At 30.0% G+C, this 25,423-nt stretch overlaps 2 protein-coding genes and 1 long non-coding RNA gene across 4 annotated transcripts; 1 reads left to right on the forward strand and 2 right to left on the reverse strand.

Moving 5' to 3' along the window:
- The first annotated feature begins 5,501 nt into the window (after positions 1-5,501).
- On the forward strand, positions 5,502-6,463 carry LOC114402156. The gene is made up of 3 exons (XM_028364666.1): positions 5,502-5,561; positions 5,797-5,952; positions 6,053-6,463. Exons 1-3 carry the CDS (start codon positions 5,502-5,504, stop codon positions 6,461-6,463), a joined length of 627 nt encoding a protein of 208 aa, XP_028220467.1.
- A 3,378-nt stretch (positions 6,464-9,841) lies between these two features.
- Positions 9,842-17,202, reverse strand: LOC114403194 (amino acid transporter AVT1C-like). Of its 2 annotated transcripts, none has more exons than XM_028365990.1 (13): positions 17,033-17,202; positions 16,368-16,583; positions 15,679-15,989; positions 13,971-14,185; positions 13,571-13,594; positions 13,175-13,355; positions 12,609-12,825; positions 12,177-12,312; positions 11,734-11,753; positions 11,048-11,193; positions 10,788-10,831; positions 10,636-10,698; positions 9,842-10,240 (listed from the first exon to the last, which is right to left on the reverse strand). In XM_028365990.1, exons 2-13 carry the CDS (start codon positions 16,544-16,546, stop codon positions 10,142-10,144), a joined length of 1,635 nt encoding a protein of 544 aa, XP_028221791.1. In that variant the 5' UTR covers positions 16,547-16,583; positions 17,033-17,202; the 3' UTR covers positions 9,842-10,141. The 2 variants fall into 2 exon arrangements, with proteins under 2 accessions (XP_028221791.1, XP_028221790.1); XM_028365989.1 differs by having other exon boundaries at positions 16,368-16,596.
- A 4,053-nt stretch (positions 17,203-21,255) lies between these two features.
- LOC114402075 lies at positions 21,256-23,228 on the reverse strand. Its single transcript, XR_003664387.1, has 2 exons — positions 22,973-23,228; positions 21,256-21,615 (listed from the first exon to the last, which is right to left on the reverse strand). It is a non-coding gene; the product is annotated as an uncharacterized LOC114402075 (long non-coding RNA).
- Positions 23,229-25,423: the final 2,195 nt, after the last annotated feature.

The raw sequence follows: 25,423 nt of genomic DNA on the forward strand, positions 1-25,423 counted from the left end.
TTTTAGAGGGAACTCAATGGATATTAATAAGCAATTGACCTAATAATAAAACGCCACTACCATTAATTGTACCCCAAGACTTTTGAGGGAGAAAAAGCTTTATCAGCTATGATAATTCTATCCAATTTAGCATGGATGCGTCAACTCCTTAATATAGTGTTTTAAGAGGAGCCGTTATTACTATTATTTTTTGATAGAAAAAAAAGATTATGTGTTGTAAAACTTAGGGGAAGGTAAGCGTAAGCCCGTCCTCCACTCTTGCTTCAACTTAATATATTAGTCTGTCCTCGTTTTGTGGATTCTATGGGTCAAATGGATTGATGCGTGGGATCTAATATTTTTTTAAAGAAAAAATTATAATTTTAAAATAAATATATTTTTTTAAAAAAATAGTCAATTACACTCAATTATATGTATATATATATATAACATCTTAATAAATCTCTAATAAATACTTAATTACAAAAATTTTAATACGACCAGATAAATTTTGGATTGGACTTTTAAGATTAATTACAAAAGTCTTAATTCTGCAAGTTTGTGGATCAACTCCCAGATCTCGCGGTCTAAACCCGCACCGCCCACGAATTATGCAGAGTGGGTCTAAAATCCTTTATAGTCATGAATTTTTTTTAAAAATTGGTTTATGACTCACTTGAACCGCGGATCCGGAGGTGAGTCCATGGACCTAAACCCATTTATCCACCCCCAATAAAACTGTTTATATGATTATATTAACTTTGTTAAATTTGTTAGTTTTTTTTTTAAATTAACTTAAAATTTATATTACCATATATTTGTGATGATCAAATGATAATGTAAAACTATTTTTTAAAACTATAAATACATAACCACAAATTCATTTTTTGATATACTTATTTTGACACTTTTTATTATAAATTAAAATTTACTAAAAATCAGAAAATAACATGTGAGATTCACTAGATAAATAGTAAACTTGTAATGTTTTCTTATTCTTAATAAATTTTACCTAATAACAAAAAATATGTTTAAAATAATATGGTAAAAACTTTGTTATTCTTTGGAGGCATGTTATTGATTGAAATTTATTTATTTTTGTCATGTTTCTTATTTAATAAATCTTATTCATGATTTGTAATTTATGCATATAGTTAATAACATAAATAATAATAATTTACTACATCAGATTCTTTTCATAAGACCCCATAACATTAATTAGTTCACAATGATTAAAAAATAATTTATTTAGTTAATGGTATTAAATTTATCCAAAAAAACAATTACCCCCGTACATTCATAAGACGTACTACTCATAAGGACTAGATGGTGTAATACATAATAGTGCTAATAAACTAATAAATATAAATTACTATATATATATATATATATATAGTAATATAAATAATAATACAAATAAAGTAAATATTAAGTGCTAATGAATTATAAATTAAATCTCATTAAATACTAATAAATTAATAAATATGTTATAATGTTAAATAATGGTGCATATAAATTAATAAATATATACTAATATATTACAATTAATATGAATAATAATATTCTTCCACAAAAATATAAATATATTACAAGAAGATTAACTATAAATATTTTTAGAGAAACATAACAAAATGTATTACATGGGTAATACATGTAGGTAACGACGCCAAATATCATTACATGAAACACTAAAGCTATAATGCAAAAAGATTTATTTTTAATCCCTTTAAAACACTTGAATTAGTTTAATTAATAAAAAAAATATAATTTTTTCATGAATACAAACATGTCATATAAACATCACCTGACACTAAAGTCATAAAACAAAAAGATACATGTGTCTCAAGACACTACATCATCAAACATCATAAACAAATCTTAAAACTAAACTTAAGGGTTCCATTCAGGAAATAAATACAACATAGATCTATGAAGATATATAAACCTTAGGTTAGTCCCCACTAAGACAAAACATAAATAAATGATGAATGATTGAATCTCACCCTTAAGTCCATCACCAAATCCACATCAACCACAAGTCACATGCTCCTCTGATGATACATCATAATCTATTACCCATCAAATGACATGATGATCACAGTTCAGTAGAAAACACAAGGGTAAATTCGTTTAAAAAGAAAACAACATATAAAAGAAATATAAGATCAAGATGTTAAAAAGAGATATAGAAATCCTCCATTTTTTTCAATAGTGATGTACTAATACATTTCCTCAACTAATACATCATTCCTAAGTCGCAATTATCAATGTACATGTCTAACTATCATGTTATGTCATCCTGACTCTTTAGTCTCGAAAGATTTCACCTTTTGAGTGATTAACTCAAATATATCCTAACTAATACATCATTCTCAAGTTACAATTATTATCGCACTCTATGATCTAACCATTTAGGGAGACTTAACTTAATCCTACAAAAAAAGTGTGGTTTGTCGAAAATGGATGAGTGTGAGTAATGACTTACCTCGGTAAGGCTTACAAAGATCTTAACCTATCTAGGGATTTGTCCACCCATCTGTTCTATAGGCTCATATGGTGTTAGCTTCCACGACAACCTCCAACTCTAGGTTGAGGGCCTTCTTAGCATCCCTAACTTATGTGTCTACTCACATACAATGTCATTTATCAATGCATATATGTTATGATCATTCAAATCAATATCATACGTTATCACAAATTCATTCACCAATATCAACATCATAAGAGGTTATAATATCATAGATTCACCATTCATACGTTCATCACACTCATGGACCCACATATAGTTTAATAAGCATAATAAGACATTCCAACACCTTGAGTTCTTGCAAAAAACTCATATGAATCTGAATCTTATAATCTCAATATAAAGTCAACTCTAATAATAAAATAAGATCATCTCAATCACCTTTCATATCATCAGAAATTCATTAAGATCTCAAAATAGTTAATTTATGCAAGGAAAACAAACATTAATCACATCCACATCAAAACTAGTCATTGAACTCAAAACTGATCAATGGACTCAAAACTGATAACTGGATTCAAACTAGTCATTGGACTCAACTGATCCACTACTACAGAAAAAGCCATCAACATCGATTATGGATGACTTTTAATATCGGTTTAGAACTGATGTTGAATCGACCGTCGTTGAAAGTGGGTAACTTTCAATGATAAGTGTCTTTACAACATTAGTTTTGCTCAAAATGAATGTTGTAAAGACACTTATTACGAGGTTTTTGATTAAATTTTGGCAGTCCAACATTGAGGCAAGAATAACACCAGCACTAAAAATAATAACAATAAAATATTATTCAGTCAGTATTGAAACTGAAAGTATCCACAAAAGAAGAGAGTAAAGGGAAGTATTGTTATAACCTGTACTAGAGTTAAACAGCCACTAGTAGTGCTTTGAGATTCAAGAGAAGAATTGCCAAGTTCTCTATATAAAAATGCCAATGCTCCTGCACCCCCAGCAAACTTCCCAGCCTTGTCAAAGTCTTCAAACAATGAAAGGTACATAACAGGGACTTTGTTCCCTGTTGTTGTAGAAAATATTGTACTGCCTAATAGGTATAAAAGGTAAGCACGAGTACATCGTTCAATTTCCTCTTGTGATGCATCTTCAGGACACTTAGAGAAGAACTCCTTCAGCCAAGTAACCTTCACCATTCGACAGGTCCTTTGGTACTCTCCATAATAATTTTTCATAAATTGAACTTGGTGCACTTATTGGACCTATCACAGGTAAGCAATCGTAGGTGACCAAAACCAGCCTTCTCAACCAACTTAATCTGTTTAGGTGTAAGCTTCCACTGATCAAGCATTGAAGTGTGTTCATGGCATCTAAGTACACCACGCTCCTATGGATTTGGTATGAATAATATCATCATATCCAATAATATGAATATTAAGAAATTATCATATGATTTAACAAAAAATATAAATAAAATAATATCCACCTACAAGTCCAACCCAAACTGCTGAAGATACATGATTATCTTGATCATAAAGAACATAATTATCAATTGGTCCAGGATCTTCATTGAGCTCCATTTAGGAAAGAAATGAGAATTGCCAAAAATACAATAATCATAAAAAAGAAATGACTATGAATCAGCCCAATTTCTGATGCAATAACATATTATTAAACTTATTACCATTCTTCATTAAGCAAAGATCAAATAGCATGGGACAAGAGCATATCAAAATTACAACTAATTATTTCAGATTTGGCCTTCAGATTAAGTGTCAGTTTGATATCTATTTTGCCAACTGGAAATTGCATCACTCATATACAGTTGATCCATGTTTAAGTGAGGATGAAAGCATGGTTAAAGTTGCTTGACTTGCTTCTACAAAACTAATGGGCCAAAGACCTTTCTTCCAACTTATCCCACTATTTTGCACCACCACCTAGATGAAAAAGAAAATTTTCACATTTAGGTTATAAATCTTGGACTATTGTCACTATAAGTTTAAGTAACAAAAAACATAGTATTGCTTGCAAAACATATATTTAGAAATCCACTAGAAATAAGCACCACAAAATTTTCGCAGCATTTAAACTGAAGTATCCATATAGGGGTTTATTTTATTTCTGTAGCTTTCTCTTTTGATTTTAAACTTTATGGTCTGATAAATCAAGGCAAAGGAATTTAAATTCTTTTGGCATTATAAACCACACAGACCCATGATCCATTTTTCCGTTGTCACTGCAAATTTCACTACAATAGAACATTCTAGTCTTATAATTGTCCAATAGAATTTGACCATATGCCTAGTTACCTAAGAAGCATTGATTTTGAGAAAATCTATACATACATTCTTATGTGTCAAATATACTAGCAGGATCCTTTTCTCGATCAGCTGTTAACTATAATGTTGAAGCATAGACAACAGTTTCACATATAATCATGGTTGCAGCTGTTCTAGTGACACTTCTGTTTCTCATGCCTCTTTTCTACTATACACCAAATGTTGTCTTAGCAGCCATTATCATCATTGTTGTGATTGGTCTAATAGATTATTAATCTTCATATAAATTTGACTATTTACAAGTAATAAATAACTCTGAACAATTTTGAAATTTGTCTAAAATATCAATTAAGAAAAATATATACTTATACAATTTTTCATAAATAAATAAATATGAAATTAAAAAAAGAGTAAGAAATGAAGCTTCATACTATAAAATTTGTTTAATTTCAATATATTGCTATGTCTGCACAATATGCATATCTAGTGTTAATCATCTCCAGCTAATTTCATTAGATGCTAATACTCTTACATACATTCAGTACTAATGTTAATTAATCTGTCATCATCCATTACCACACCATTTACCAATTTATCAACTCATATATATACCAAACTCTACCCCGTAGTACTTTATTGCTCCCTCAATTAATCACCTGTACACGATGTCTAAATTCAAGACTACCCAAAAACTGAAAGTGAAGATAACTAAACACGTACACAAGAGAGAAAGAAGACTCTCACGCACACAACAACACACCATGAAGCTCGTTTGGTCTCCAGAATTAGCCTTGAAATCCTACATGGACACAATTAGATCAGTAAGAACCTTTAAATTCTTCAAGAACCACATCAATCACGTAATAATTTTCTTTCTTTAGCTTCTTCATTTTCTTTTCTCTTTCTTTATCCCTTTCTTCCCTCTTGATATACATATAGGCAATTTGTTTGGGAAAAAAAGATTATGTTGTAATTAAATACATACCAAATGGATGGATATCTCTGGGTTGAATTTGGATATGATGAATAGATCTTCACCTTTGATTGTTTTTGCAGTGTGAGAAATTCAAGGAAGCAGGAGTACCTAAGTTGCTATCAGCAATGGCTATAGGATGGAACACAAAATTCATATTGGAATCATGGTCTTGCGGTGGCTCTGTAGCGGAGAGTGTAGGCCTAGCAATTGTAGCTTGTAACATGTGGGCAAGACACGTGTGCCTAGTCCCTGATCAACCGTCGACGGTGCAGTACATAACGGCCTTAGCCAAGATGAGGGTGTCGCCACGAGTGGACACTCCTTCTTTTAACCCAGTTCATCTACCTCTTCTTCCTCTTCGCCTTCTCCCTCCTCTCCACCGCCGCCGTCGTCTTCACCGTCGCCTCCCTCTGGCACCTCGCCTCTGTCATCTCTGTCCTCGAGCCCTTCTACGGCCTCGCCGCCATGAAGAAGTCCTACCACCTCCTCAAGGGCAAGCTCCGGTACACTGTGGTCCTCGTCTCCGCCTATTTGGTCGCCTGCGAGGTTATCTCCAGTGTTTTCAGCGTGGTTGTGATGCATGGTGGGGAAGACTATGGAGTTTTCACCAGAATTATGGTGGGAGGGTTCCTTGTGGAGCTTTTGATGAGCGCGTTGAGGACCATGGGCCTGCATGAACCGCAGATTCCACCATGCGACCACCTTTACTCGAGAAGACATCATCGTCAACTCAAGGGGTTAATATGAGGAGAAAAAGTTTAGGCTTAAGAAAAAAGCATAAAATTGGTTTTGCTAATAATGGTTGTTAACGCGAATTGAATGACATCCAATATAATGAAATTTGATGTTATCGAGCATTAAACAACATTGGTTTTATGAAAACCTTTGGTACCAAAGTTTATTTATTTATAAACATGTTATCACATATAATTTAATATCAGTTTTATATATAATTAATGTTAAATTAACGATGTTAAAGGTATATTTTTTAATAATGATCACTGGACTCAAAATTGATCATCGAGCTTAAAACTAGTCACTAGATGGTTCAAAACTGATCATTAGACTCAAAATTATCACTTAACATTGGACACAAAAAGTTGGATGTTGGACACTAGACGTGAAAATAGTTATTGGACACGAATTTTATAAAATTTCAAATTTTGTATAAAAATGTCTCTCGTGGCTTCTAAATCATGCTAAAAGAAACTCAAACTCTTCTTCATCAATTTCAAATACATAAACAAAATCAAAACACTTCACAAATATAAACTTTTAATCAATATTCATCAAATAAACAACAATTCAAATTTTAAAACTCAAATGCTCAAACTTCTATTTTTAACAACATGATTCATCTTTGAACAACCTTGAAACTAATCTATAACAACCTAAGCATAGAAAATGATAAATCTTCCGTTACCTATCAAACCCAAAGAACTTGTTTTGCCATGGAAAAAAAAAAGCAAGGAGGGAACTTTGGGTCCAAGGAGGAAGCTTTTTTCAACTCCACTTTCAAACTACAAGGGCATTATCCATACCCAAAACCAACCCAAAGTCATATTAAAATCCATAAACTAAGCCTTTTCCATGGAACCCCTATAGTACCTTAGTGAAAAACAAAAATGGGATATAAAGAGGGAGAAGAGGTGTTTGCCACACAAAGGAACAACCAATGAACACTAAAGAGAGGGGAAAAAGATCTCCTTTGAGCAAGAAAATCAAGTTCTCAAATCTTTAGGGAATATGTTTTTCTAGAGAAAAAGAAAATAGTAGAATGAGAGTTTTTGTTTGTGTTTCAAATTTTTGAGAATTGAATGAAAATTTATAACTCTTGTAATTCTTTATTTTCACACTTAAACCTCATTGTACACATTTACTCCTCTAAACATAAACTAAGGTTCATCCTCCTAAGCCTAAAATACTAAAAACTCACTAACTACATATACACAAAATCAAATCACAAAATCTTTTAATTAATTCATTCAGGTGCTTAAACTAAATTTAATTTCTTGTATAATTTAATTAAATCACCTGAACAATCAATTTTAAAAAAACACAACGTTACAATATTTTATTTCAACACTAAAGTATGAAGAAAAAAAAACCAAATTAACACAACACAATTTTTAAAAGAAGAAATATTTAAAATATAATGATTAAGTTATAATTAAAATATATAATCTTAAAAAACATAACTATTATTTTGGAAGGAATGGAGTAAAATTTTGTGGAGCTCATATCTTTTTAAATAAACACTCTCATGATTTAGTAATTTTTAATGAATTTTAATCAATATAACAAAAAGTGTGTTAAAAAATAGTGTTTGAGAGTGTGTACTTTTAGCACTTCTCAACCTATAATTAAAACTAGAGAGAACAAAATTGCACAAATATGATACTTGATGAAAAATTCCTATTAAATCGTTATAAAGTTAATTTTAGTTAAACATATTTTTTTAGTAATTTTTAATATGATTTTTTTAATCCAATGTAAAATTTATAGTTTTTTAATTAAACTTGATTTTAGCTATAAAACTAAATTTAATTTAAAAGAACTAAACAAAAATTTTAAAAACCGATTATCACAATTCAAAACTATCTAAATATGCAATCAATTCCTTTTGGATGACCTGAAAAATGTTGACGAAGTATTTATTAGGTGCAGATGTGTTTAATGACTTCATGACTTGACAAGTAGTTTAGGCGGATTAATTCCTTTTTTTTCCTACTGATATATATATATATATATATATATATATATATATATATAAATTCAAAGATAATGGTTAATTATGTTTAAGTAAATAGATGATTAGTTTAATTTGATAATTGGTCAAACTCTGATAATTGGTCTGTGTGTTTTGTTTTAACTTTGTAACGTGTGCCTCCAAGATATTAATAGAAGTAGTTAATCCTCCATAAAATGTCACTGCACTCACAAGTTTGTTGAGTAATCTCCCTTTGTAAGGAGAAGTATATCTTATTCTCTATAGTCCTTACTGGCTTAATGAAAATCACTCCGTTAAAACTGAGGAGTATGCACCATACAAATTGATTAAATGTTGATTCTATGATATAATAGATTATTGATCAGTGACTTTACGATTTTTTTTTTTTTAATTTCAACACTGACGAAAACATTAGACAAATGTTAATGAACACGATTTTTCAACTATGATTAAGTTTGATAACACTAATCGAAAAAAATAATTGAAAGCTGAAAAATTAATTAATAATTAAAAAATAATTAAAACTTAAAAAATTATCCTTTAATTTTAAATCATAAATGTTTTATGAGATTATTTGTTAAAGTAACTAGAAAATTAAAAAAAATATAAATAGACATATTTATGTAATGTTTTTACCTTAAATTGAAAATATTAAAAAGAAAATATAATAAATATTTATGGACAAAAATAAAATAAATATAAAAAGTTAGAAATTAGTATTTTAAAAAATATTATTTTAAGTTGGTCTAAAAAACACTAAAAGTTATTAAAAAAAGTTAAAAATTATCTAAAATATCTTGTCAAATGCACTTCATGTATGATTCGTGATAGAAAAAATAAAATTCATTTTCATTTTGAAGCCAGCAATAGTATTTCTTCAGTGAATCAGTGCAAAACAGCCAAAGTCATGAAATAAATAAGTCAGAGCTAAAAAAATAACAAACTCGTATGTAGGCTTCGAAGACCAGTTAGAGATTATCATGGTGGTTGATGTTAATTTAACTATGATTCTTAAAAGAATAATAAAACCAAAAGTCTTGGAAAATTTATGATTAAAAACTAAGAGGAATGAGCGCAGGTTAGTGAAAATAATGTGTTATAACTTGAAATTTTATGATTAGAAAGTTTATTCAACATGGCAACCATGCCTTTATTCTCCATAAATTATGAAGAACGAACAAGGTAACAAAGTAAGGTTAGGCAACTAAGTATGAGCTGCATCCATTAAGCCTAACAAACATTGCTGTCTTGAATGAAAAATTGAAGACACTACCTATTCATTGTGCTATAATTTATGTTGGAGCCCTTTTGGTGACTAAGTACTCTATATTGCATTTGCTGCATTAAATGGTTATAAATATCCTTTATCATCAACAAAAGATTGCACTAGACACTTTGAACATAGAAATAAAAAATCTCTTCAACAAGTTCATTTGATCGCTTCTTACAAACTCTTAAGTGTTTTGTCTGCCACACTCTATGATTACCAATATTTCAAACATGAGCAAAACTTTTTATGGTAAGGAAACAGGGGATCAGAAAAACCACAAATAAACAGATTGGAAAAGTCATGGCAAGCAAAAAATTGACTCAAAATTGTGGATGTGCAATCAAACTAGATAGAATATCTGGACAGACTAAATAGCGGCAGACATATCACATATCTAATCTTCCAGGATTTGAGTCTCAAAACTTCATCCCCTCAAACTCTTCACAATCTCGGCAAGGGCGGAGTATGATCCAAAAGCAGAACATACAACACCTACTGTGATAATTGTAATGCAAAGTGCTGCCTGTAGACATATGAAACAAAAGTAGATTCAAGGTAGAGTTGATCATCACTATGCAAGTAATGCTTGAAATAAATTAGTGGTGCATCAAAAATATTTGTTGATTTTTCAAGTGTATTCTTTTCTCTACTTAATTCTTAAATATTTTACACATTTATCGTAAACAAGAGATAAATACAACAACAAAGCCTTATCCCACTAAGTAAGGAAATGAGAGATAAATAATAAAAAATATCCTATTAGGAAGTTAAAATATAAATGAGGATATTTAGTACATTTCTTAATTTGTGTACCATCTTCCAAAGTTAAGAGATGAAAAAATAGAGTAGTTATCAACTCAACCTTACAAATTTATGATTTATATTGAGCTGTATAATTTAATAGTAAAATCATCATACCTGTGTTCGTGTCACTTTGCCCCGCAAGATTCTTAGGAAACAAGCACAGGGTAGTATCAAAGTCTGTCATCAAGGTTGGTTTTAATTAGTAAAATGCTAAGGTCAGTAACTCTAGGAGCAAGAACAGATAAGATAAGCTGAAAGGAACTTACAACAAGCATTGTGAGTAATGATCCAATCAATGACATCACCAGACCTGTAAAAGAGGAAAATTATATTTGCTGTTAATATACAGTGTCACAGTACAAAGATTTTCTGAAATGAGAAAGTAATGCAATTAATTGTTCCCTCAGTTGGTCTATATATAAATAGATTCCAGGTTATGTAAAGAAATAATGTTGAAGAGACAATTCCTTTGAAAGTAAAATTGATCAACAACCAAGACATGGGAATAGGAAGTAGAAAGACTTACCAAAAAAGGGAACTGAGAGACCAATAACCAGGGTAGAAAGTACCAACCCTGTTCTGATGAAGATGGAATATAGATAAGACTTGGCATGGTTTGATGGTATCAACTCCTCCAGACTCATTGCCACTGGGGATATAGTCAACGCATACGTGAAGCTAATTAAGTAAAAAACATCTTTCTTTGCTCACAGTGTAAGAGTACTTTAGAAATGCAAGAGAAATGACATGACATAAAAAACCTGTTCAAAGATACATGTGTGATTAAAATTTATATAACATATTCTTTCCTGTCAAATGCTATCTATCATCTTCATGTACATGAAAAAGAATACAAGGAGAAAGTCTATGTCCTTCATCATGTTTTATAAAAAAAAAATAACAATTTAAGTAAAACATGATGCTAATTAGAAATGTTCTCAATTGTGCAGGCAGCATTCCTTGCACTGATGATACAAAATGCTTGAATTACTTGGCAATATTTTGTTTGCAACAGAATTTCTCATTCGTATTTTTCTCAAATATCACTTAAAAGAAGAAGAAATTTCAAATTATAAATGCTGCCACAAATAAAGAAGTTGATAAATGCAGGATGGAAACAAAGCCATTCCTTATGTTGAATGACATTTTCCATAGTATATATAATGACATGCATGCTCATATGTATTTATGTAAGGCACGTATAAAGGATATTTGGTAAATGGATTAACCACCTGCAAAAAAAAGTAACAGATAAAAATCTTGGTTATTTATATGGTTAATAAAACATTAATAATATGCTGATACTGAATTAAGCCATAGTATGAGAATAATAAATGAAACAAAAATAGAGAAGCTCTTTCCCCAACTCCTTCATTGACCTCAAAAAGAGGCATATGAAAATTGAAAACTGGCAACTTAAAGTGCCACCGGGTAACACTAGAACAATTAAATTTAATATCCTGAATAATATGATCAGCTTCCCTTAGGCACTTGGTCAATGGTTATAGAGGAACTAATGCTATGTTAAGAATCAATTATCCCAAAATCACAAACATTCTTTTAAATGGAGAAAAGCAAAAGAAAAATAAAATACACATCTAATCAAAGATGTTTCCACTAAAAAAGATCTGAAATAGAATGTAGAATAAGTATACCGTAGTCCAGACAGCAATCTTGGTTGCTACCAATTCTTTAGGCATGTTAAGAGTGAACTGAGACAGAATAGCTTCTCCAAACATTGTGTATCCCAATACAGCAGCTCCAGCATACAACAAGGTACAAATTCCAAAACTGTGAGAAAAAGAACAATCACAGGTTTTATTAGACTCAAGAGATAGAACTTTCACTAAAGAAAATAATGATTTTATGCAACATGTACATCATATATTCCACATCTTGAGGCATTCATGCCTAACTGCTAGATGATCTGCCTTGCTTATACTTCTCTTCTAGTTGACCTAAAACAGATAATTATATCTTTTGATTATATTTGTAAATTGCAATTTGTACAGGACTTGAGGAGATTTAATATTTAGTGAAAGGACTAGTGGCAGCTGAGTTATAGATTATAGCTAAAAGTCATTTACCATGCTAAGAGGACTACAGGGAATTGGTTTGGATTTGCCATGGATGTATAAATGTTTGGGAACACAGCATGTCCAGAGTAGCAGTAACCATAAAGACCAACAGCAACAGGAAGAGTTGCAAGATTGAGTGTGGTCCCTTTGCTATGAAAGCCTACGTCCTCTATGCCAACCCATAATAGGCAGAGAACCACTAAAATTGATGCAACAACTCCACCAGCTATAACAAACATGGTAAAAGGTTATAATAAGCTTTTTCAAATAATGATGATAGTGTAATATGCCATTGCTGACTGCCAAAACATACAAATTCATGGGCAATTAGTAACCAATTATGAATGACAACAGCTAGAGGAATGAAATTTGAGAAGCTACAAATATTAAATATAGTTGGTAACTTGATACATTATGATCAATCTCATGTATTATAATTTCCTTTAACAACAACAACAAAGCTTATCCCACTACAGAAAAGGACACCATGAAGTATGATAAAACCTTATTTGACCAAGCTTTAACTTTAATTAATGGATAACTAATCATTACTTGCACCAAAAATAAGCTCTTACCAGATATGTAACTTAGAATACTTAGGTCACGGAGCCAAACAGTAGGAAGAACAGCCAAGGTAGTAATCACAGCAAACAATGTATGTGAATTCAGTTCAATTCCACCCAAATTTAAGTGTGCACTTGGAAATAAGGAAGACAAATTGTCGCCCTCCAAAATTATATATTCAATGCAACAAGCCTGCATGAATAAATATTCAATAGGCAAAGTGGTTGCTAGAAATTTAAAAACGTTATAATAGGTGGCCAATAAGATGCAACTGTGGAATCCAAATAGGTAGCCACTTAGAATTTCATTTTCATCATTATAATTATTTGGTTTTAACAAATTACTATAGGTGAGACTACAAACGGAATACTCGCTGCTGACTGCTGAGTGAAGGCATCTGTACTTACATATAATTCCACGTATAATACTATCTGCATCCAAAGAAGAAAAAAGGAGAAAGCATAAAAGAGATATTAGAGACTAGTTATTTTTAATTAACATACCATTTGTCCCCATAGAAAACACATAAACGACATGATAGAGCCATGGGAACATACCAATTTTAAAAATTACAAGACCTAACACATCTATAATACAACTTATGAAATTAACCTAAAACATAAATCTTAAATCAAAATAGAGAACCAATGTTTGAAAAGTGGGCATGAGTCATCATAGACATAATAAATGCTATACTTTATCTGATTATTGTGATATTTTAATACATGTGTTTGACATGAATACATGTGAGAAACGGATAGGACATGGACACTTCAAATAAGAGTAGAGATCAGCATGATGACTTACTGAAATGGCAATACGTCCAGTAGTACCAAAAGCAGCTTGGCCAATATCAGGGTATGTCTCAAGCTCAGGTTCACTGTCCAAGCAGGAACGCAAAAGCAGCCCAGTATAAAATGAAATAATTGCAAAAATGACCAATATAGAAAGCCCAAGCCATCCACCTACTTTGGCAGCATAAGGTGTAGAAAGGATTCCAACACCACAAAGAACATTTATGCCTACAAAATCCAAAATATGAATAAGGGAACAGCATCACCAGCAATTCAAATAGTTTTAAATCAATATCATCAACAAAAAGCCTTATCCCACTATGTAATGTCAGTTACATGGATCACACAATGTCATTCGGTTCGGTTAAAGATCAAATTCTCTGAGATATTATTCACCATAAGATGCCTCTTAATAATTTCCTCTATTATCCTTTGTCTGCCTCTATCCTTTTTTAGAGGGCTAAAAATCATGCAATTTACGTTGTTTTTCAATGCAGAACCAATGACCTTCTTTAGTACACATGTCAAAATTAGCTTAACCAATTTTTTTCTTTTTTACAATGATGACAAAGAGGATCGAATTTAAGTCATTGTACATTTACCCCAACTCCTACCACTGGACCGACCCTAATGAGTTAAATACAATCTAAATTATATAAGATCATGGTCAACTTGGATATGAAAAATGAAATTATGAACCATTTTGAACAAGTGATGCTGACAAAGTGGTTTGAACCATCACTCTTTTAATTTATGTAGGCCTGATAAGCTCGGAAAAGCTACATCATTGGCTAATATGGTCCCCACAGTCAGAGGAATGATTGAATGTGTGTGTTGGACATCTTAATTGTTGCTTGCAGAAAACACATATGTTCCGAACGGCTGCTCATTCTCACTAATAATAAGGATGAAAAATAGATACCCAACCCTTTATCTTCAAATAAAACACATTTCAAGTACTTTTTATTAAATAATTCATAAAATGAAGGAAAAAAATTTAACCAACTTGTATGATTAATACAAACACTAAAGCTTAACTCTATGATTTACTTTATTATAATTTAAATATTATCGGGACATATTTGGGTTTAAAGTGGTTTAAGTGAGTGTCTATATCTCAAACCTATTCGCACCTCACAATTTACAAGTTGTGTAAGATCTGATCCTAACTCAAACCTAATCAATCAAGTGGGACAGGGAGGGTACCCGCCATGTTTTTTTTATATATTTATTTATTTTGTCATGTAACTCTTATGGACGCTGTTTTTTGGAGTGTTATCCTGCTTGTTTAGCTTCTTTTTAATGCAATCCGTGCATTGTCTCAATTTTCAAGCACAAAGAAACATCCCTTCTTTACAACTCTGATCATGATTATGTATGGATACAAAAGAAAGACAAAATACATGAATAAATTTACATCCCCTATTTTTTCTCGCCAAATTTTGCTTGCGTCTAGAAACTTCCTTCAAATATATAATAGGTGTAAATTTGCTTTAATATATATATATATATATATATATATATATATATATATATATATATATAGTACATCATTTAATTTGTATCATTTCTTTCTTTTACCTTAACCAATGATTTAATATTTTTTCCTTCTTTTGTCCTTTGTTCACTTCAAAGATAGGGTTGAACATTTTTTTTCTTATAATAGAATTCTGACCATAGATCAAATCAAGAGTTTAGAAAGCCAGGGTTAAACAATTTACCATTAAGCACAGCTTGTCCAAAAGAGCAGTGGCCAGAGGGAACTTCATGATGAATAACCTTGGAATCCTTCTTAATCAAAGAAGACCTTCTAGAAGGAAGAGGAGGAAGCAAGGTGTGAGAGCTACGTCTCTGATGCTGCTCATCTTCTGTGTCTTGTATCAGAGGCTTTGCCACTGAAGGAAGTGCTTCAGGAGTGTGCCTCCTTGTCAATGATGTAGAAAGAAAAGAACTGCTTAGTCTTGACAGAGAAGGTGTGCCCAAATATCCAATGTTTGGTGATGGCACACTACTATATAGATCAATAGATTGCCTGAAACATCATCAATCACAACAACAGCATGAGTATACAATTCATGCACTACACAACAATTGGTTGGTGATTTTTTTCCAAATTTTTAACATAGCTTCTTGACCATGCCAATTGTCAATCACAAGTGGTATATTCTGGTTTCTTCTAAAGGATCATAACATTTTTTTTACCTTCACCCAAAAAGTAAAATCACTTTTCCAATGATCATAATAAAAAGGGATGAAAAGAAAAAGACAATTAACCATATTTGTACAGAAATTAGAAGATGCCCTTTTGACACTTCTAGAAACATTGAAGGAAAAAAAAAAAGGACATATGAAAACACAATCATAAGAAATTCACAAATACAGTGGAATTGAAACAAGAGAAGGGGTTGACCTGTAACTCTGAGGCCATGAAATGTTGTAAGAACTGGGCTTTCGCTGTGGAGGGTTTTCATTTGAGTAATTGGAAGAATCAGAATCGTTTCCATCAACTCCACCTTTATTCAAATCCTTCTCCTCATCTTCTTCATCACTCTCAATGATGAAACTGTTTTCTGAAACAGAGTTATTCATCTTCCTTCAAAAATCTGCTATCTCTTCAGCAATTCACCTTCACAAAATGACTGACGCATAAAAAGCAGAAAGGAAGAAAATCAATATAATAAATTTTAAGGTAATTTTGCAACTCCAAATCCGGGTCTAAATTAATGAGTATCCTAATCTTAACTTTTCACTTTGAACCAAAATGGAAACTGCACGTGGGGTGAGATTTGAAACCTTTTCTATTACATATTCTTACTCAGAGATGCTAATTAACCTCTCAACATATATTCATGAATATGGCAGATTTTGGTTATGCATGCATTTTCATCATTTTGTTTATACAAAACTTAAAAACACACACACACCAGGAAAGAAAACCAAAAGGGTGTGCTTAAGTAGCAACTTTAAGCGGCTTTTGTTTTTTTCCTTGTTCGTTTCCAAAGAAAATAAACTGAAAAGTGAAAACCAAGGGAGAGGAGAACACAGAGAAAAGAAACCGGTGGCTAAGACAAGTACCTTTGCTTTATGTTCTCATACACACTCTCTGTGCATATGCAGTTAGTGATGGTTCTTACTCTCGGTTCTTATTATAGATACAGCTTTTGATGGTGTTTTTGTGTATGTGAAAAAACGTGAACATTCACGATGACAAAACAGAAGGAAGGAGGAGGCTTTATCAGATTATTGTTATGTGTATATCTGTACCTTGTCTTAGACGGTGCAGGCACCTAACAAAATCCTAGCCGTGCATTATTATTGTGTAATAATAGATTGCCAATTGCCATGTTCATGCTGGCATGGGCCCCCATTTTTGTTTGTAGTTACTTATAGATCATCATGACAACAACTTAACAAGTTACCAGTATTGGTACTTATTGACATACCACCTGCTTCAAGTAACACCACTTTATTTTGGGTATCTGTAATGTAAGGAACCAATTTTATAAAATAATAATTTTGACATGCATTTCATACTTTAGAGGAACTCAAATCCTGCCTATAACTCGTTTTATTTTCATTTTATAAGAAATTCCCATTCTCGTCTTTAAAATTGTAACTCATTGTTACATTAAATGTTAAAATTAAGGAATTTTAAATGGGACATGCAAATGTACACATACTTATTTTTTAGAATAAGTTGTAGAATGAGTATGTTAGCCACTTACATGTGAGTATATTTTAAGATTAATTATAATTATAGTTTACTAACATGCTCCTTTTAAAGAATAAGTGGGTGTATGTTGACAAATCTTACAAGTATTAGCTAATATACATTCACTTGTTTCTTAAAAGGAATACATCAGTAGGAGCAGGCACCAGGCGTATCTTAAAATTAGTTGTGGTTATAATTTGTTAACATGTTGCTTCTAAAAAATTGAGCATAGGTTATTAAACCCCAAATTAAATAATTTTATGTAATTTTCAATTATATCATCTATGTTTTTAATTTCATTATTTATTATCATCTTGGTTTTTAAGTATATATTGATATTATTACTTAATCGCACAATTTTTTAAAAAAGATTTGGACTAATAAAAGTAATGAATTACATTTTTAATAACTTATTTAGAATTTTCTTTATTTCAACCACTAATGTGACAATACCATATACTTTCATGGATTAAAATAGTGATTTATTCATTTTCTTATTCATATATTTTTCATCATATTATTCATTGCATTTACCAATTTTACTTTTCTTCACTTTTTATTTATCTATTTGTTTAAATATATAAACCACATTAATGAATAATGAGGGGTATGTTTACCATTTTTTTTTTAAATGTAAAGGGAAGCCTGCTTTTACGGGCACAAAGTCCAATAAAAGTGTAAAATACTGCTTTTCTGTTGTTTTTTTATTTGCCAAAACTTTCCTCCCATTTATTTATGTTTTTAAAAGTGTAAAACAATCAATGCGTTTTGTCTTACTAATTATGTCTTTATCTATATTTAAGTCTTTTTTTATATATCCTATTTTTTAAATAAATTTATATAACTGTTATAACCTGAAAATATATACTGTACAAGAAAGAACGAAAATATATAGTGCTTAATTGGCTTCATAAAATAAAAACAGTGCTTAATTGAGGATTCGGATGAAATTAGTTTTTAAAAAATTAACTCTTTTAAAACTAAAATCATCAAAATCAACTGTATATACTAAAATCCAAAACAAGCATATGCTTACTCATTGTACTCAATTTCTCTCTTTATTATATTTTGTTGCAAAAAAGATACTTAAGAATATTCCTATTGTTTATGAGGGCAACTCGACAATGTTTTTCTTCAGGAATAAATTGTGAGACATATAAAAACACCAACAACTAATTATGCCTTTTAATACTAATTTTATAAATTCTACAATTATTACGAATTATCTTCAATATATATTTAAATCAAATGTAACAAGTTTACTCCATAACTTATTAAAGATGACACAAACATGTGATTGAGTACTGTTGTTTGATCCCAAAGAAACAACAAACCAGGACAACGAACATGTAGTTTTTCTGAGAACAACATTCCAAACTCTCTCAACCAATACTTACCCTTGTCTTGTCCAAACAAGATATTCACGTTCATGGCAAAACCAATGCTGAAATCTATCAGCATCACAATATTGCAAGTTTATGATTAATAGTTACTATGTCATAAGCTCAATTGTGGATAGGATTGTGAAGAATCAACTGCGTGACTTGGGGACCAAATGTGAAAACATATCCCACTAGGTGGATCGACTACATGGACTAAATGTAAAAACAATGAACAATAAGTTAAAACGAACAAATATTTCTTTCTCAATAAAATTCTGTTCAAGAAATTTTCTAATTTGTTATTGGTACAATTTTTACTTCAAAACCAATTTTATATATTTTACAAGTATTAATGTCTTAAATATATCGATTGAATATTCAACAAATAAAAAATTATTGAAAATTACAGTAGAGATGTATTGAAAATCACAATGAAAGTGTTTTTGTAAGATATTTCCTAAACCTTTTTTATTTCTTAATTAGTCTTATAGTTCCTGTCAAAATTCAGTCTTAGTTAACATTTTCTATTTTTTTAATTAAAACTAATTGATTTGACTGAAATATTGCTAGCATCGCTTATCGTCCATTCTTTGCAATAACTTGAATGAATTAAATTTTAATATATTGTGAATGTAATTTTTTTATATTATTAACTAATTAAAAATACTTTATATATTACTTATTCAATAGTTTTTAATTATATTGCACGATAACTAAAATTATATAAAAGTATATTATAATCGTATTTCAATTATAGTATATAATGTATATTATCTGGGTTCATCATTTATCAAACTGGTTTCAGACATCTGCCAGTTAATTTCGTTAATCATATTTTGATGTTTTCAATCAATTATTTGAATAAGCTGTCGATTTTCCGCTTCCTCTGAAACACACGTTAAATGTATCCTATCCGTACCTTTTTCAAGTAATGAATGCAGTAGTTGTTTGAAAGGGCACTTTTGTTTTGGATCAGATACTTTGGTTGGTTGTCATATTTTAAATACATTTGGATCGGATTCGTATGTACTGGTATTAGCATTAACTATTTTTTTATATTTTATTCTAGTCAAATAAAATTATTATAAATTATAAAATTATCGTTTATATAATATTTAAACTTGAAATATCTAATTAAAAGAGAATAATCTCATGCTCACCCTTAATTTTATTAACTCCTATTTTTTGTATAAACGGATTCTTTTTCTCTCTTTATACATGTGACAATTTGCAGTACTGTTTACAGTATAGTTATCTTGAATTATTTTGTTGAAAATGTTATGATACTTATACATTTCTTTTATTTTGGACATTCATTAGTTGATTTTAACCAAAAAAAATATCAAAGATAATTATTACTAACAAAAATATAAGTTATGTTTATGTGTTCACATTTTTATTGTGATGTCATATTTTTAATGTGCTAAATTTGATACATTAGTTTCATAATATTTACATTTCTATTATTCCGAAGTATTATTTTTATATTTTACCCTTCAACTACTAGAGTGAAACTGCACGGGACCACCAAATGATGAGTAACTACACTCAATTTTTATCCCATTTTCTACGTAGTAATTACATACTATCTCTTCTTTTCTAAACAAAAACTGCATTATCTCTTTCTTCCTTCAATTTTAGGTTTTTTATCCATTGCCTTGCTCGTTCTCCCTACATGCAAATGCAAACATTTTTCTTGCACTAAATTTGATATATCATAACATTTTATAACATTTATACTAATTTAATTTAATATTTTTTAAAATACAGGTATTGAGAAAATAAATAAATTATTAAATCGAGAATAACAAATAACAAAAAAATAATAGAGATATCATGTATTAAGTGAAAAATGAATTAATAGATCAAAATTAATATACATGTCAATCAAACTATTACAATATATTAAACATATAAAATTCATCATGTCTACCGGGAAAGGAAATATGCAGTTGAAATTGTTGGCTCATCATGTTTGTTCTCTCAAACACCTATGGCTTCAAGTGAACTGCAACTTAGCATGTCAACATACGTTCTTAACATTGATCATCCAAACACCGGCCATCTACAATTTAACTTCACAAACCATTGGACCGATTCTAAGTCTCATGCCAGCAGCATCAGACCCTTGGAGTTAAATCAACCAAATTCACTTATGCTCCTCAAAATTTGATTAGTATAGTTATTAAAAAGTGAGGAAGAAATGAAAAACACCTTGATACAACATGTATTGATAAACTTGAGAATTCAAATAACTCTACAAATTTAATTAAACATATAAAAGAAATTAATATATAACCATCTGAGATGCAAACATAAAAGAAATAAATATTTGAATTTTCCTTTCTTCGAAGGAATCACACTTCCGATTCTTCCTTTGTTTGTCCTTCCTCTCTCTCCTCTGCCAACAAACATTAGCCACATGCTCTCCCTATTTCATGTCAAATTGGAGACAAGATATCACATTATCACCCTTTTCTGATGCAACAGAATGACAAAAGGTGAGCTTGAATTAACCCCATTGATGCGAATGTATTGGAGCAAGTTGCAATAATGGTCATTTCCTGCATGACACGCAATGTACATTTTTTTAATAAAAAAGAAAGAAAGAAAAAAAAACAGTAAAAATAGAAAGAATGAGGAATTTATATTTGTAAAAAGAACAAATCCAAAGAGATGATATTTTCTACATTATGAAATGTACAATTTTTTTTAAAATAAATAAAGAAAGAAAGAAACAGTAAAAATAGAAAGAATGAGGAATTTATATATGTAAAAAGAACAAATCTAAAGAGATGATATTTTCTACATCAAAAAAAAGAGAAAAGCAAAGAAGTACACACAATTAAGTAGAAGTTAACATCAAAGGCACACACAATTTATAGAAGTCGAAGAACAGATGAACCTAAGATGTCAATTGCCAAGTATGTAAAAAGCTTTGAAACATTAACATGTATAGTGTCGAAAATAATTCAAGTCCCACATCGGTTAAAAGTAATTCCACATTAGAATATAAAATTGAGGGACAACTCTCACCCCTTGAGCTAACTTTTGGGGTTGATGATTCTTTTGAGAGACATAAAGTCTATCTTGTAGGTAATGGAAAAACTCAACTAGACCCATTCGCACAGTTCTGAGTTTGACTTTGTCTAAGGCATAACCCATTCATCAACTTGACGTCAAAAATGTCTTCTTACATGGTGAACTTAATGAGGTTGTCTTCTTACATGTATCAGCCTATGAGTTTTAGGGACCCACAAAAACTTAATCATGTTTGTCTCTTAAAGAAGTCTCTATACGAGCTTAAACAGGTATTGCGGGCTTGGTATAAGAGATTTGTTGATTTTGTTCATACACTCGGATTCTCTCATAGCACTTCGGATCATTCTCTTTTCATGTATCAACAAGGTATTTTTATAGCTTATATTTTGTTATGTGTGAAACTTTGATTATTTCCAACATACAGTTCATGGAGAGAATTTTTCTTTTATAAATAGAAGAAGACTATGAAACATAGAAAACAAAAATAAGTAAAAAAGAAGATAGTAAACATGCGAAAATAAATAATGAAAAAATGAAGAATGGACTAAAGGCAAATATCCTATCAATCTTTATTTCCCCAATTGACACCTTTCCATATTACTCTCCCCCAAGAACACGCTGACCGATAGAAAATCAATACTTACAAATGCCTAGACCCACAAATGCAACGAATGCCTAGACCCACAAATGCAACGGTCCTATCCTGTAACACATAATTGCTGCTCTTCTCGATCCATTTGCAACATATAGCCATCCAAATTAACTAAGGCAAGGATTTATTTGGATTTTCTTTTACAGATAATCTTCCTAATCACACAATAAATAGAAAAAAAATAAAGGGATATAATAACACAATAATAATAAAAAAAAGAGCATTACCTCATGCTGCAGCCTGCCGCACTAATCAAAAGTAGAACACAAAACAATAGGAGCAAACATCTGCGAAGGAAAATCTCCTAAACCTGAAACCCATATAACAAAAGGTCCAAATTGTAGCAAGAATAGAGAATGCAGCAAGACTAAAATAATATGAAAAAAAAAGATATTAATGGATTCAAATTAGAAAGAAGAAAACTTTAAGTAAGGTGAATTGAATGGGTGTCGTGAGATAAAGGAAAATTTGAGGAGGAGTAGTTTATGCGGTTAGGTTTGGAGAGATGATGTATTTGGGTCTTCTCTAGTAAGGAAAAAGAGAGTGAAAAGTTATGGGAAAATAAAGGTTAATAAATCAAAAAATTACTTATTGTATCATATTCATTTTTTGTGTTTACATTCTTTTTCCCATGTTATCCTCTAACTAAGAATATGGGTTTATTTATGAAAATAATTATAAATAGATATATATGTCTTGTAAAAAGAGAGACAAGGAAACGGTATTTTTTTTTTATCTATTGTTATAGATGCAAGAAAATAATTATAATTATTTTTTTTTATCTATTGGTCGATATGAGATAAGAAAATATAACTTAGTTGGTTGAACATATTGGTCCGTTATCAATAAAGTGTATATCTATCAATTATGTTAAGTAAAAAAGATATTGCGTGAAACATGAACAAGTTTACCACTAACGGCAATTAATAAAGTCAAACGAAATTACGTGAAACATGGATAAGTTTACCTCCAAGCTAAGACATATTAATATAGCAGCATAATTTTAAAAAGTTTTAAATTCAATCAATAAAAATCACCACTAATATATTTTTTAAATTATAAAATCAACTAATGTTAGTATCATACATAACAATTTTTTGACAGAAGTGTCATATATAATAATTAATCATTTATTTAAAATAATATAAAACCCAAAACAGTCATGTACATATTTTATCATACATAATAAAGTGTATAGTTGTCAATTATGTTAAGTAAAAAAGATATTGCGTGAAACATAGACAAGTTTACCATTGACGACAGTTAATAAAGTCAAAAGAAATTGCGTGAAACATGGATAAGTTTACCACCAAGGGCATATTAGTATAGGAGCATAATTTTAAAATGTTTTAAATTCAATCAATAAAATTCACCTTTAATATATTTTTTAAATTATAAAAAACAACAAATGTCAGTATCATGCATAAATTTTTTTTTGACATAAGTGTCATAGAAAATAATTAATCATTTATTTATAATGATATAGAACTCAAAACAGTCATGTACATATTTCCATATATATATATATATATATATATATGGAAATCATCCACATTGTTGATAAGATATGCTTGTCATACTTCTGAATTATTTGTATATATTGATCACTCACAAATTTATGGATCTTTATTTTTATTGTGCCAATAATATTAATATGGTAGCTGGATCAATGTCACAACAGTCTATCTTTGTCTCGTATTACGTGTATTTCGGATATGTTAAGCCCAAACACATACATTCTATACTATAATGTGTCAAATATGGAATTAATTTTTCAAATCTCCAATTATTTAAATCATTAGCATCAATTATTTATAAACAGATCTTTGTTTCTAATACATAATATGGTAGCTACACTGGACTCTGGAAGATTCAGTGCCACGTAATGTTACATTGAACATGGACATCATCATGTTCGCAAAAAACTCAGGCTGCTAAAAAATATATCCTTTATGGTTTCTAGCGAATTCTTTTTTTTTTTTTTTTGTTTAAGAGCTAGTGAATTCTTTTGTTTATATATAGGCAAATGAAAACATTTTTTTTTTACTTAATTCCCACGTCATCTTTTTAGATAAATTCCCACGCCTATTATTATACGGGACTAATTGAGATATTTTAATTTATCTCAAAATGTTTATCATTTTTACAAACCAATAAATATCATTTTTGATAATATCATTATTAATATATCATTGGTTACATGTCTTTGAACTATTTTGATAAATTTTAATTAGGTTCCTGAATTATTTTTTCAAATAAGCCTTTGAACTTATATTTATTTTTTAATTAGATCCCTAATAAGATCTAACTAAAAAAAAATATAAGTTCAGAAATCTAATTAAAAATAATAATTCAGAGACCTATTTAAAAATAACATATTGTTCAGGAACTTAATTAAAAATTGTAAGTCTATGCAGGCTATAATATTGTTAAAAATATTTTTTAAAAACAAATGACAAAATCTAAACCATCAAATTAATCTAATAGTCTAAAAATGGAAAAAGTCGCTATAACTTCCCCTTCTAAAGTCACTGAATTTGTTTCCTAATAATGAAAAGAATAATCGATGGTGACAATAATATGAAACTTGGAGATGAGAGTATGAAATTATTTACTTCCTTTGTGGCATAATAAGTATTATTTTAGGTACTTACACATAATAATAATTTTATAAAATT

This window comes from Glycine soja, chromosome 20 (assembly GCF_004193775.1).
Source record: "Glycine soja cultivar W05 chromosome 20, ASM419377v2, whole genome shotgun sequence".
Lineage (NCBI taxonomy): Eukaryota > Viridiplantae > Streptophyta > Magnoliopsida > Fabales > Fabaceae > Glycine > Glycine soja.